The sequence below is a fragment of the Hippocampus bargibanti genome, linkage group LG03 (genome assembly GCF_051943395.1).
Source record: "Hippocampus bargibanti isolate YZ-2025 linkage group LG03, ASM5194339v1, whole genome shotgun sequence".
Taxonomy (NCBI): Eukaryota; Metazoa; Chordata; class Actinopteri; order Syngnathiformes; family Syngnathidae; genus Hippocampus; species Hippocampus bargibanti.
In genome coordinates, this window is record NC_142736.1 from 2,283,801 (window position 1) to 2,300,032 (window position 16,232).

General features: G+C 37.0%; 1 protein-coding gene across 1 annotated transcript in view; it reads right to left on the reverse strand.

The window, feature by feature from the left end:
* Positions 1–394: 394 nt before the first annotated feature.
* The window catches only part of LOC148899956 (uncharacterized), an 87,040-nt gene continuing 71,202 nt past the window's right edge, over positions 395–16,232 (reverse strand). Inside the window, exon 6 of the mRNA XM_088991492.1 lies at positions 395–584. Coding sequence (XP_088847618.1) covers positions 446–584 — 139 coding nt within the window. The 3' untranslated portion in view covers positions 395–445. The remainder of the gene's footprint in view (positions 585–16,232) is intronic.

Below are 16,232 nucleotides of genomic sequence, written 5' to 3' on the forward strand. Positions count from 1 at the left end.
GTCGATTATGAAAGCAGAGTGTGCGTATGCGTGGTAAACTGCATTTCTGCTTGTGTTTTTTAAATCATTTCAAATAATGTACGGCGTAATACAACTTTTATACGGGAATTGTAATAATTTATAAGGGAAGCTATTAGCCAAGGTTGACAAGTATGGAAACGCCAAAAAAAACAAAATGATGCTGCTTCATCACACTCCACGCTGATGAATCCGATTTGATTAGTTAAGTTGTGTCAGGGAGTTTTTTTGACACAACCCATTACATTCTCAGCTTTCCAAACATCAACATGGCTTTGTGTGTGTGTGTGTGTGTGTGTGTGTGTGTGTGTGTGTGTGTGTGTGTGTGTGTGTGTGTGTGTGTGTGTGTGTGTGTGTGTGTGTGTGTGTGTGTGTACGCACCCGCTTGTGGGCGTACGTACGGGTGGCTGCCGATCGTTGGCAAGGCCTATTGTGCGGAGACCTCGGCGCCATCTGTGCAAGCACGCTCGCGGCCTCGCCGGCTCATCGGTCCTGATGAAGAGCAGATGTTTTCCCTGACTGCAAGCAGGACTTCTTCTTCTTCTCCATCTTCTTCTTGCATCTCCCTAGAGTCACACACATACAAACAGAAGTAACATTACAAGCGTTATCAAAATAAAATCATGTCACACTTATCCACTAGATCAGTGGTTGCCCAACCTTTTTTGCGCCACGGACTGGTTTACTGTTTCAGAAACCTGTTCGAAAACCGATTTGTTCAAAAACCGAAACAGCACTTTCCATTAAAATCAATGTAAAAAAATCTTAATCTGTTAAAAATCTAGAAAACAACTTTTAAACTATTTCATCGCAAAAAACGGATAAAAACTTAATAATAGAGCAGGTCATGTGTAAAATTCGATAAAAACAAACTTTTATTTTCAAAAATTTTCTTTCTGCCACGGGGCGTGTCGGCACCTATCCCAGCTGTCATTGGGCAAACACAGGGCACACTAACTTTTCAAACCATCCTCTGCTTGCTTTAAAATCATACTATTCATGAGATCTTAACCAAATATGTCTGCATTTTCGCAAAAATAAAACAACAACAATATTAATGCGTCGGTCACAATGAGGAAGACGTGACATATAAGGAAGTGACGTATAAGGAAGCGGAGGGTAGTCGAGTGATGCATTCAGATGCACTCAGTTTGGTTGAGAACCACGTTTCGGTTGTATACCGGGGCATAAAAAATATGACATTTTTGGTTGGAAACCGAATGGGATGAGAACCGAGACGTTCGAAAACTGAGGTTTGACTGTACAACAAAATAAAATGCCATATGCGCCAGTGTTCACTCAATCCTGAAGTAACTCAAATAGATAGTAAGCAAGCTAGCTAATGTATAGCAAATAAATACTGAATAAATAGCCAGATAGCCAACAGCAAGCCAGCTAATAGCTCATCAACGACCATCACAAAGGTATATAAAACCACTTTATTATATAGTACAGTTTATTTTTTTAATTATAATACCATATCACATTTATTATACATAAAATAAGGTATATTCTGTGTAGTTTTAAGGTAGAAAGTAAAGTAAAGTAAAGTAGAACATTATGTTTTATGGGGACCTGAGAATGGATTATTTTCATTTTAATGGTTTCCTATAGGAAATTACTTTTTGGGCTACGCACTTTTCGCCTTACACACTCTGTCTACGAACCAATTAAGTTTGTAAACCAATGTATCACCGTATTAGATTATTTTCCATCTGATCCAAAAACACAGCGACGTTCCAAAAATAAAATCACAGGGAACTTTGTTTGAATTGCTACAGGAAGTCGAGCATTCTGGGTTGAAAGGTTCATAACGCTATGAGACGTTAAATCCAGGGCGTGCATTGTCAAAGTTTGATAATTTTGATGCTTTGCCTCGATAACAAGGGTGGAAGGGCTCCGTCGCTGCGTTAATTATTATTTGTGCATTGACAGTGTCGACGCTGATGATAATGGCGCCATCCAAGAGCATCTGGACCGTCGTTTGTGATGAGTCGCTGACATTTACAGCATCGAGTGTGACTAAAGCTAACATCTGTGTCACATTGGCCTAATATCTTATTATGCAAAGTTGATGAAGTCCAACTGTGTGATTAAATTTTGGAATTTATGACTTTAGAACAACTTTCAAGGGCTATTTCATTAAATAATTTTGGACCGGATAGGATGCGCATAAAATAGGAGTTGATTCTAAAGTGATTTGAGTGAATTAAAGGCATACATTTGCTAATGTGTCAATATTTTCTTTGCTCATCGTACGTGACGTATTTTTCAGCCCACTGTTGTTATTTCGAAATGCTCCACCATTACAGCAATAGTCTTAGGATGAACATAGCAGCGGCGGCTAACAAGGGCTTGTTTACAGAGCACTGCTAGCTTAGCATCAATAGCACTGAGATACACTTTCTGAGTGACTCAAATGAACATGCTAAGTATGAGGATAACTGACCGGGTCTGCTTGTTTAATTTATTTAGGACTTCAAAGTAGCATATTTAGCAACCTCGCTACAAGCTAACTACTAAATGACAGAATCAAATGGTTTCAAATAATAGACGTGATTGTATCTCATTGTTAACTATTTTTAGCACTTTAAATTAGCATGTTGGTGTTTAGCAACCTTGCTACAAGCTAACTCCTAAATGACAGAATCAAATGGTTTCAAATTATAGACGTGATTGTGTCTCATTTTTCACTATTTTTAGCACTTTAAATTAGCATTTTGGAGTTTAGCAACAACTAAATGACAGAATGAAATGGTTTCATATAACACACTTGAACGTGTATCATTGTTCACTATTTTTAGCACTTTCAAATAGCATGCTGGTTGTTAGCAATCTCGCTACAAGCTAACTACTAAATGACAGAATCAAATGGTTTCAAATAACACACTTGGCCGCGTCTCATTGTTCACTATTTTTAGCACTTTAAATTAGCATGTTGGTGTTTAGCAACCTTGCTACAAGCTAACTACTAAATGACAGAATCAAATGGATTCAAATTATAGACGTGATTATGTCTCATTTTTCACTATTTTTAGCACTTTAAATTAGCATTTTGGAGTTTAACAACAACTAAATGACAGAACGAAATGGTTTCATATAACACACTTGAACGTGTATCATTGTTCACTATTTTTAGCACTTTCAAATAGCATGCTGGTTGTTAGCAATCTCGCTACAAGCTAACTACTAAATGACAGAATCAAATGGTTTCAAATAACACACTTGGCCGCGTCTCATTGTTCACTATTTTTAGTACTTTAAATTAGCATGTTGGTGTTTAGCAACCTCGCTACAAGCTAACTACCAAATGACGGAATTGATTTGTTTCAAATAACATATTTGATTGTGTGTCAATGTTGACCTTATTTAGAAGTTCAAATTGCCATGCTGGTTTTTAGCAACCTTGCTCCAAGATAACTACTAAATGACAGAATCAAATAGAATAATAGACGTGACCGTGTCTCAGTATTCACTATTCAATTAGCATGTTGGTGACACCAAAAAAATGCCAAAAACAACAGTGCAGCGAGGCACAAAGTGGCAACTGAAGCGAGTGATGAATAGCGTCAAGGTAAACAATGCTGTTGAATTGCTGTCTACAAGAGTAAACTTCAAGGACAACCGACACCATTTTTCTATTTCCTAACTGACATCAGAAAAACGTTTTATGGCATCTAAAATACCCAAAACACGCAGGCTGATATTTTTAGTCAAATGCAAAACACCAATAAAAAAATCACTTAAAGTGTACCAAAACTGCTACAAAATGAGCTCGGAACTGGGCAGATTGAGAAAGCCCCCCTTGTTCGTGACGTCACTATTGGTCACACACTGCCTCGCTCCAGAATCAAAACAATTGTTTCAGAGAGTTCAGATTCGGAAAAGATGCCTTCTTGTTCCTCATCCAGTTATGAATATGATTCAAATAGTTCTGAAGAGGAAAGCATACATGTTTGCAATCGATTAAAGAAGTCCTTCCGTGTCAATTCGAGCCATCTGTACTCCAATGTAGTGCCCAGAAAATGCCCAAGATGGCGCACAAGCTCAGTTAAAAATGTGCTGATTTACCGCAATTGGCTTCGACACACAACGATTCGCCATCACGCTATTGATGTAGTTTTCCTTCTAATTTCGCTATCAACACGGTGTTTTCAGATGAAAAAAAAGGACCCAAAATGCATTGTGTGTCGCTTTCTCGGTCAGGGGCGTTCCCTCCGTGACGTCATTTAGGGCATCGTCATCAACTCGAAAACAAGACTTCCTGAATATTCAGCGCGAGTCTTAAAACGTAAAATATAGCTTTATGCGGTGGAATCTTTGTAAAATACGTTCAGTAGAAGTCATTTGAGGTGATTTTACAAATTATGGACGCAACTTGTCCAGGGATGTCGGTTGTCCTTTAAATTAGCGTGGCTAAATCGCCACGTTCCGCACAATGGACATAACCGGACAAACGGTTATGTCGGCAAAGTAATGAGCCCGTCATTCAACTCATTCAAAAACTTCACCCGGGCATGTTAGCATTAATTTAGCATCAAGTGCTAACCCTACCCAAATGAAACATTGGACAAAATTGATGGAATATGAGAGGCGCTGAGAGTCATTCATCTCCATCAAGAGTTCATATTTGGACAGAATTATCTGTCCGATTGCCCTTTTGAACTGCTGTCGATGGTATTGTCCTCGTCTGCGTGAGATACGTGTGTGAGAGGAGAATGCACCGCCATCCCGCCTCAGATGCCATTAAAGGGCAGCGGTGCATTTAAAAAGCCGCTACCTCTGCTGCTCGCTGCGTGACCTTTAGTTAGGAAGGGGGGAGTGGGTGGGATGATTCCCCGTGGACAACCCGGTCGGCTTCGGCTGAGGTGGGGGACGGACGGGGGTGTGAACAGGCAACTGAGAGGTGATGCGGTGAGAAAATATTTGTGTGTTTTTGCCTATTTATACACATGGTGGAGGGGCTCGGACAAATACACCTTTCTTATCTGTTAGCTAGCTAGCTAGCTTTCTATCTATTTGAGTTACTTCTGTTTTCTATCCTTCCACCCCCTCCCCACCCCATCCCCTTTCAAATTGCTGCTGTGGACTGCAAATTTCCCTATTGTGGGACGAATAAAGGTTTTCGGATTCTGGTTCTGGATTGAGTGAACTCTGGCGCATGTGGCTGCCGCTGCTCACCTGCAGAAAAAAAAACGTTCCTGTGACTGTTTGGTGACATTGAGAGTTTTGAAGGGCGCTTAGAAATGAAATGTCTTATTATTATAATTATTATATTATTATTATTATTATTATTATAGCAGCGGTTTACACGACATACAAAGAGACATGAACCACCCTGCTGTCGAGTTTTGACTTTCTCTTTAAAAAGTGAGATGAGTTAACAAATTATGGCAGCTTTGTGTTGATATTTTGGGAGGAACGCGATGCCACACAGTACAAAAGGCTGAAAAAGAAGCACCGCTTAATACTAATACTAATAATAATAATATAACATTTATTATACACAAAATAAGGTATATTTTGTGTAGTTTTAAGGCGTAGAAAATTTCAGTAGAAAAGTAGAAAATTATATTTTTGGGGACCTGGGAACGGATTATTCTCATTTTAATGGTTTCCTATAGGAAATTATTTTTTGGGATACACACTTTTCGCCTTACACACTCCGTCTGAGAACCAATTAAATTCCTAAGCCAAGGTATCACTGTAAGCGTAATAATGGTAATGTGATAATGGGAATAATAATAATAATAATTATTATTATTATTATTATAAAAAATAAGAATAAATAAATAAATAAATAATAATAATAATTATTATTATTACAATCATGATGCTAGTAATAATAATAATAACAACAATGACAATAATAATAAGTAGTATGAAGTAGTATGAATGGTAATAATAATACTACTAATAATAACAACAATAATAATAACAATACTACTACTACTACTACTACCAATAATAATAATAGGAATAGTTATCATGATAATACAATAATAATAATAATGGCAATAACAATAATTATGGTAATAATAATAACAATAACAATCAGCATCATCATAATCATATTAATTTGCATGTCTGCTTCTTCACACACACACGAAATGCTGTGCAAATAAATGGCGGGGAAATGCTGTCAGGCTTTTTGCAAATCGAACCAAAAAAGCAGTGCTGTGAACTTTTGGAAACATTCGAACGTACAATCATTGGTGTCACTCGATCTCCGCTTCTTCGTCCGTGTTTGAAATCAAAGCGCGAGCGCAAAATAAAATATTTGTGCTTCTTTTTCAAAATTTTTCATCACTACCTTCATAACACGACAGCAGAATAACAGTGCTTCGGGGCGCTTCTTTTTACAGGTTGACGACGTCTTGCAACAATCCTTTCAAACGATTGACTTATTTCACTCTGTTGCTTCTTTTTCAGTCTTTTGTGGGAGTGACACACAAAAGGGCTGAAAAAAGGAGTAAGGATTCAAAGAAGCGAAGAATACGCAAGGTAGAATAGCGCTCTCACCGGGAGCCAAAGATGATTGGGGGGGCTAAAGAGACGACACATCCTGAGTGTGGCTTTATGGATTGGAATGAAAATGCTTCGTGTTTGGGATTCTTTGGCCGAGACAGCCGATTTGTCATTTGGCTTGCGGGTGGGGGAGGGGATGGGGTTAGGTGATCGTTTAAAGGACAACCGACGTCACTTTTTTGTTTCTAAACTGACATCAGAAAAACGTTTTATAGCATCTAAAATACCCAAAACACGCAGTATGATATTTTTAGTCAAATGTAAAACACCAATAAAAATGACTTATAATGTCCAAAATCTGCACAAAAATTTACCCGGAAGTGGCTAGTTTCAGAAGGTCCCGCCCCCGTTCGTGACATCACGCCAAGATGTCTTGCCTTGCGAATCAAAACAATGGCTTCAGATTCGGAGAATATGCTTTCTTGTTACTCATCCAATTATCAATATGATTCAAATAGTTCCGAAGAGGAAAGCATACATGTTTGCAATCATTAAAGAATTTATTCCGTGCCATTTTGAGGTAATGGGGGGGGGGGAATGTAGCACTAAAAAAGAGGCAGAACATGGCGACAAAGCTCCGTGTAAGGAATTAATCAGCCCGTTTCCACAGGCTGATTAATTCCTTACACGGAGCTTTGTCGCCCTCTTCTGCCTCTTTTTGGTGCTACACAAAGTTTTCAGCACAAACAAAGTACAGCAAAATGCATTGACGTGATGGAAGGACTGCTACAATGTGTCCTTTTTTTCGGTCAGGGGCGTTCCTTCAGTGACGTAACGTCAGGACTCGTCACCAACTCAAAAACAAGACTTTCGGAATATTCAGCGAGAGTCTTAAAACGTAAAATATAGCTATATGCGGTGGAATCTTTGTAAAATACGCTCAGTAGAAGTCATTTGAAGCCATTTTACAAATTATGGACACAACTTGTCCGGAGATGTCGGTTGTCCTTTAAAAATCTAACTAAAACGTGTGTAACTCACACTATTTTTTTCACTAATCGGGTTCGGACACAATGCATTGACTTTTGATCTACTACAAAGGTTAACAATGAAAATAAAAGGCGGACGTGCATTTTAAAGATGTCTTGAAGGTCTTGGTCGTCCACGACAAAAAAAAAAAAAGGTCTTGGAAATAAAGTTGTACTTATGCCCGTTGGCACGGTGACACAGATCCAGTCACCTAATAACATCCTGCGCCGCATACATCATCCAGCCGATTTGATTAGAGACGGGGATTTATTTATTTGTTTGGCGCCAGGGAGCACCGCTGTCATTATTCCGCCTTGTAAATAATTCAATAAAAATGCCAAGCGTGGCCCTGCTCTGCATTAATAATAGGAGTAATAAAGGCGGCGCAGGCAGAAGCAGGTGTGCGCAGGTAAAATGGCGGCAGCGATGGTGAAAGTACACACATCAAATGTCAAACGCAATGATGCCTTTGAATGAGCGCGTGGAAATGTCATCCCGTTTGGCAGGGATTCCACCTCAGGGTGCCATTGACAGTGCACTGATAGTTCCGCTAGAGGGGGCTGTTCTCTCCTCGGTTTTCAAGAGAAAGGACGATTTGTATTTCATCTTGAGCGGTGGGTGATTCAATTGGAGGCGTGTCTATGGGATTGCTATGGAATTCGCAATGGGCCGGAACATTAGAGATGTTGTTCAGGCAAATAAATGTATGTATGTATGTATGTATGTATGTATGTATGTATGTATGTATGTATGTATGTATGTATGTATGTATGTATGTATGTGTGTATGTATGTGTGTATGTATGTATGCGTGTGTGTATGTATGTATGTATGTATGTATGTATGTATGTATGTATGTATATATGTATGTATGTATGTGTGTATGTGTGTATGTGTGTATGTATGTGTGTATGTATGTATGCGTGTGTGTATGTATGTATGTATGTATGTATGTATGTATGTATGTATGTATGTATGTATGTATGTATGTATGTATGTATGTATTTATTCATCTATTTATTTATCATGTATTTATTTATCTATGTATTTATTCATGTATCTATTTATTTATTCATTCATTCATTCATTCATTCATTCATTCGTTCATGTATTCATTTATTCATTTGTTCGTTCATATTCGTTCATCCACAAATTTATTTATTTGTTGTTTATATATTCATCCATTCATAAATGTATTTATTTAACCATAAATTCATTCATTTATTTATTTATTTATAAATGTATACATTTATATGTGTCTTTAATTATTTGTCTATAACTGTATGTATTCATTTATTTATTTATGAATTTATTTATTAATAAATGTATCTATTAATCCATAAATTTATTTATTTATTTATCTATTCATCCATAAATGTATTTATTCACCCAAAAAATTATTTATTTGTTGTTTATATATTTATCCATCCAAAAATGTATTTATTTAACCATAAATGTATTTATTTATTATCCATAAATGTTATGTATTTATTTATTTGTTTATTTAGAAATGTATACATTTATACATGTATTTAATTATTTATCCATAAATGTATTTATTCATACATGTATGTATTTATTTATCTATAAATTTGTATATGCATTTAATTATTTAGTGATAACTTTATTTATTCATTTATTCATACATGTATTTATTTATCCATAAATGTATTTATTTATTCATCTATAAATGTATTTATTCATCCACAAATATATTTATTTGTTGTTTATATATTTATCCATCCATGAATGTATTTATTTAATCATTAATTAGATTATTTATTTTTCCATAAATATTATTTATTTATTGATAAATATGTTTATTTATCCAGACATTTATTTTTTTTTCATTTATCCATACGTTTATTTTTAAATTTTGATTTATTGTTTTATTTATTCAACTTAAAATAATCTAAAATAGATTGATGTACTGTACCTACATACATTTAAAAATATATGCCGTCACCTGGTGGATTTAAAAAAAATGGTCGTTTGAGTAAAGCACGGCATCAAAGTATTATTTTAATTTAAATGATTAGCCTTTTATATTGATCATTTTTATCCTTACGATGATGATGATGATGACTACTATTATTTAAAAACAAAAGAAAAATAATTACATGCGTGTAATTTAATTTTATTGAAAATGCTCAAAACGTGCATGGCTAATAGCGTATGTTAATAAGCAAATTATTCCTCATTTAATTTAACCAACATTCGAGATGACACGTTAGACAAAGCGAAAGGTCGCTTTTATTCTTTTCCTGTGATTGGCCATCCAGGAGGAGAATAAACGACAGCTCATTTGCATTTAAATTGCGCACATTAGGGATTTTTTTTTTATAAATAAATACAAAGCGCTCCCGTCGCAAACATGTGCACTAATTATACAAATATAGCCGAAAAAAATGTCAATGTTTAATTAAATAATTTTAAACTCCTTCCTCCTCCCCCCCCTTCTTGACATTAAGAGCGGCAAAAAAAAAATAATCCCCGTTGCCTTTGAGGTACTAATAAGAGTATGGAGGAGGTGAATAAATCGACGGACAATTAACTTCACTTGACACCGGATGGACAATCTCCCCGCATATGCAGTAAGTAACTAATGTATGGTGACTCAGAGTCAAATTAGAGCCGCAGCACCGGCCTATTATCCTGGCATTCTACAATAACTCGCAAAGTTGAGAGCCATTAGGGGAAGAAATGGAAGTGAAAAGAGCATCCCTCCCACGTCCACCATCCACACCTGTCGCTAACCTCCCCACGAAAAAAAAAAAAAAAAATGACCTTAGGTGAAAATGAGATAACTTCTCTTTTATGGCTTCCACAATGAGGCGTTATCAGCAAGAAAGGGCACTCGGCAAAGCTAAAGGGGGGTTCGAAGGTGGGGTGTAATAGCAAGGGAGGGATCTCCATTGATGGATTGATGGAGTGACAGGGCCCCAAAAGGAGCTTCTGGCCAAAAAAAGGCCTACTGGAGATAAAGGTGGTCGGGGGGCTATTTCCGAAACTTGAATAATCCAATGACTGCTACGCTAACGCCCTCGAGGGGTTACGAGACTTCAGAGTGTCCGTAAGAGTGGTTCACTCAACCCCGAAGTAACTCAAATAGATTGTAAGCTAGCTAACTAATGGATAGCAAATAAATAGCGAATAGGTAGCCAGATAGCCAACAGCTACCCAGCAAGACAGTTAATATCATAGCATATCAACGACCATCACAAAGGTAAATAAAATGACTTTATTATATAGTACAGTTTATTTCTTTCATTATAATACCATAGCACATTTATTATACATACAAGAAGGTATATTGAGTGTAGTTTTAAGGCTTATTTAGTTGAAAAATATGTTTTATGAGGACCTGGGAACGGATTATTTTCATTTTAATGGTTTCCTATGGGAAATTATTTTTTGGGATACACACTTTTCACCCTACACACTGTCTGGGAACCAATTAAGTTCGTAAGCCAAGGTATCCCTGTACACATTACGCTGTGTGTTTTTATGAGAATTAAAATGGCTACCAGAAAAAAAAAATCAATAGAATTCATTTCGCGATACGACTGTCACATAAAATATCTCCATTGCTTCCATTCACTTTCCATCCTGTCAAAGTTGAAGCGGTCTACGAGATGTCAATATGTCGGCTACAGCGTGGTGCGCCTTGGGAATCGGTCCGCCTCCGCGTCTGTCGGCGAGCGTCAACGCCAAGCCGTAAGGGCGTCCAGGCGGAAAACGGCTACACGGGCGACGGCCAATGGAGAACGCCGCATTGGTTTTCAAAAAAAAAAAAAAAAAAAAAGGTCGTAAAGATTAACGGCGTTCTGCCGTATAACTCAATCACGTAAAACTGCCGCGTGGTCGCATTCCCGCCGCCCGCATTCCGTCGCTTGCTATTTGATGAGCATTGCGTTGGATTTGATGGGATAGAAATTGCACTTCAGGCGTTGTTTGAGAATCCAGGGAGGTTTGTTTTTATGGGCTTTGCGACTGAGTGGTTACCAATCCGGCCGGGGAACGCGCCCGTCGCTCGACCAAATTCAGTTTTTAAAAAGGCTTCACTTAAAGTTCTGCTGCCTGGCTGGCTATCTATTTGCTATGTATTAGCTAGCTATCTGGCTGGCTATCTATTTGCTATCCATTTGCTGTTTATTGGCTAGCTACCTAGCTGGCTATCTATGTGCTATCCATTTGCTATCTATTAGCTAGCTACCGAGCTGGCTATCTATGTGCTATCCATTTGCTATCTATTAGCTAGCTACCTGGCTGGCTATCTATTTGCTATCCATTTGCTCTCTAGCTACCGAGCTGGCTATCTTTTTGCTAGCCACTTGCTATCTATTTGCTAGCTACCTAGCTGGCTATTTGCTATCCATTTGCTATCTATTCACTCTATTCGCTAGCTACCTTGCTATCCATTTGCTGTTTATTGGCTAGCTACCTAGCTGGCTATCTATGTGCTATCCATTTGCTATCTATTAGCTAGCTACCTGGCTGGCTATCTATTTGCTATCCATTTGCTCTCTAGCTAACGAGCTGGCTATCTTTTTGCTAGCCACTTGCTATCTATTTGCTAGCTACCTAGCTGGCTATTTGCTATCCATTTGCTATCTATTCACTCTATTCGCTAGCTACCTTGCTATCCATTTGCTGTTTATTGCTAGCTACCAAGCAGGCTATCTATTTGCTAACCACTTGCTATCTATTTGCTGGCTACCAAGCTGGCTATCTATTTACTAGCTACCTAGCTGGCTATCTATTTGCTATCCATTTGTTATCTATCTGGCTATTTATTTGCTAGCCACTTGCTATCTATTAGCTAGCTACCTGGCTGGTTATCTATTTGCTATCCATTTTCTATCTATTGGCTAGCTACCTAGCTGGCTATCTATTTGCTATCCATTTCCTATCTAATTGCTTTCTATTAGCTAGCTACCTAGCAGTCTATTTGCTATCCACTTGCTATCTATTTGCTAGCTACCTAGCTGGCTATCTATTTGCTATCAGTTTGCTAGCTACCTAGCTGGCTATCTATTTGCTATCTATTAGCTAGCTACCTGGCTGACTATGTCTGGCTAGCTAGCTATGTATCTTGGTATTAGCTATATGGCTGTCTAGCTAGTTAGCTAGCTGTCTATCTGTTAGCTAGCTAGCTTTATATCTATTTGAGTTGCTTCCGGGTTGAGTGAACGCTGGTGCATGCGTTTTTTTGTTTGTTTTATATGACAATCATCGGACGCCAAAATGAAAAGTTGTGTCAGTGCCTTTTTGCTAATGAACCTGGAAGGTTACCAGATGTGAAAATTAACTGACAGTCTCGCTGGCGGGTCCGTTGCCAAAAAAAGTAATATGGCAACACCCAGAATTGCCGTTTTTTTTCTGTCTTTTTTTCCTCCATTCCAGTCTTGCTGCTTCACTTTCACACTGTATTCGGAAAAGGAAACTTGTCCTAATCATCGAGACCAGGAGCTTTTATTTAACTGGTGGGGAGTTGGCGATAAACTCTCAGTAGCGTCCTGGGAAATGGGATGCCCTTTTGGAAAATGACAATATCAGTTGTGTGTCTTCACTCTCGTCGTTAAATTGTCTAATATTTTTTTCTGCTTTTCAAGATGGAGAAATATCAATGTTTTTTTTTTTCTTTCTGTAATGCCACATCGATACAGTAAAGTCTCCTTATATCGATATCGGTTATATTGATTGTACTGCATATTGGATAAGAAGCGAAACATCCGACAGCTTCAAAGAAGTACAGATGACGGCTGAAGAAACCTTTTCATCGATGGACCACTCCTGAAAGACTGAGAGCTGACACAGACGAACTTCATATTACGATACTACAGTAAAGTCTCGTTATATCGATATTCAAGGGAGTCCGAAAAAATATCGATATAACCGGGACTATCGATATATCCGACCCTGTTTGCATGTAATTTTCTCCTTGCGTGCATAGAAATAGTATCGATATAACCGGGACTATCGATATATCCGATATCGATATAACGAGACTTTACTGTATTATTTATTATTATTATTATTTGTAATTACATTTATTAATTGTATTTTTTGTACTTTTTGTATTTTTGGTATTTTTTTAATTTCTTTTGTATTTTTAGAGACTTTACTGTATTTTCATTTCCCGGCAATTTTCTAGTTTTTTATGTATAATTTATTCCGTTTTGTACGATACCGGGTTATTACGATAATCCGGTTACTACGAGCAGGATTTGTCTGCTTAAAGGACAACCGACACCAATGTAAATTTCTCCACTGTGAGACTAATAAAGGCATATCCAATCCAATCCAATCCAATCCAATCCACCTCCGGACAAGTCGCGTTCATAATTTGTAAAATCACTTGAAATGACTTCTACTGAGCGTATTTTACAAAGATTCCACCGCATATTTAGCTATATTTTATGTTTTAAGACTTGCGCTGAATATTGTGGAAGTCTTGTTTTCGAGTTGATGATGATGCCTGAAGTGACGTCACTGAAGGAACGCCCCTGACCGTGAAACAAAATGCATTTTGGGTACTTTTTTTTTGTCTGAAAACACAGTGTCGATCGCGAAATTAGAAGGAAAACTACATAAATAACTTGATGGTGAATCTTTGTGTGTCGCAGCCAATTGTGGTAACACGCATAAAGAAGGTGTAAGTTGACACAAATTCCCAGCGGACAAAACGGCCCATTTCCAAATGAGCTTGTGCGCCATCTTGTGCATTTTCTAGGCGCTACATTGGAGTCCAAACGGCTCGAATTGATGCGGAAGGACTTCTTTGATGGATTGCAAACACTTATGCTTTCCTCTTCAGAACTATTTCAATCATATTCAGAACTGGATCAGTAACAAGAAAGCATCTTCTCCCAATCTGAACTCTCTGAAGCCATTGTTTTGATTCTGGAGCAAGGCAGTTTGTGAAGGAGTATCCTGGCGTGATGTCACTAACAAGGGGGCGGGACTTTCTGAATCTCGCCAGTTCCGAGCTCATTTTGTGGCAGTTTTAGGACACTAAGTCATTTTTATTGGTGTTTTGCATTTGACTAAAAATATCAGCCTGCCTGTTTTGGGTATTTTAAATCAGGGGTGTCAAACTCATTTCACATCGTGGGCCACATATGGCCTCGGTAGATGTCAAGTGGGCCGGACCATCAAAATTATACCATACATGCTATAAACAACCAAAATACCGAAACTTTTTAAAAACACACCAAGCATAAAGGTTGCCCATGATTGGATCTCTGTAAAAAAATACGGCGTGGTCCTTTTTTACTTGAAAATTCTACACTAGTTATCTACTTTTCTCCGCTTGGATAATGACATTTTGGTTAATGAGGGTGTTGAAATCGTGGTTGAAAAAAAAAAGTCCTCGGTTGATCGAAACAGCACAACTCTGCCTCCTAGTGGACAATCCTTGAATTGCACTTCATTAAAAATATGAATTCCATGTCATTTGCGCATTTTCTCCACTTTTAAATTATCCTGTGGGCCGGATCAAACCTCCTTGGGGGGCGGTTCCGGCCCGCGGCCCATATGTTTGACACCACTGTTTTAGATGCTATAAAACATTTTTCTGATGTCAGTTAGGAAACAAAAAAAAGTTGTTTTTTTAATTCTTATTCCACAAATTCAATCATAATCAAACCGCCTGGTTTTGACTAGCAGAGTCGTATTTATTCTTGTCAACTAAATTTTTGACTTTTATTTATTTGTTGTTTATATATTTATCCATCCATAAATGTATTTATTTAACCATAAATTTATTTATTTATTATCCATAAATGTTATGTATTTATTTATTTGTTTATTTATTTATAAATGTATACATTTATACATGTATTTAATTATTTATCCATAAATGTATTTATTCATACATGTATGTATTTATTTATCTATAAATTTGTATATGCATTTAATTATTTAGTGATAACTTTATTTATTCATTTATTCATACATGTATTTATTTATCCATAAATGTATTTATTTATTCATCTATAAATGTATTTATTCATCCACAAATATATTTATTTGTTGTTTATATATTTATCCATCCATGAATGTATTTATTTAATCATTAATTAGATGATTTATTTTTCCATAAATATTATTTATTCATTGATAAATATGTTTATTTATCCAGACATTTATTTTTTATTCATTTATCCATACGTTTATTTTTAAATTTTGATTTATTGTTTTATTTATTCAACTTAAAATAATCTAAAATAGATTGATGTACTGTACCTACATACATTTAAAAACTAAATTTTTGACTTGCATGATTCCATGAATGGAGATGACATGCAAATTTGATCCACATGGATTCAAAATTGCGTGAAAATAATCATTTAGAAGAAAAACAAATCCCAGGAATTGAACATCTCCCTGCCTTTCCTGTTCCCAGGAAGATTTTTTCCCCCTTTTCTTCACATCAAGGCAGGCATTTAATCCCGCAAGCTCGTGCGTTGATTCCCATTAGAAATCTCATCTTTGTTGTATCTTAACAATGGAAAGAATACAGCATTGAGTCAGAAAGCTCAGCATGCCTGAAAAACACGATTTGTCATTCCCCAGCGTCGGCTTCCAAATCTGCTCGGGAAGAAAAGCAGAACGCTGTCATATTCGGTGCTTGGAATGTAATCTTGACAAGATTTGGTTGAAGCTATTCCTATTTGTGCGCAACACAGGAGGGCGCTGTTTCTGCCATTGCAT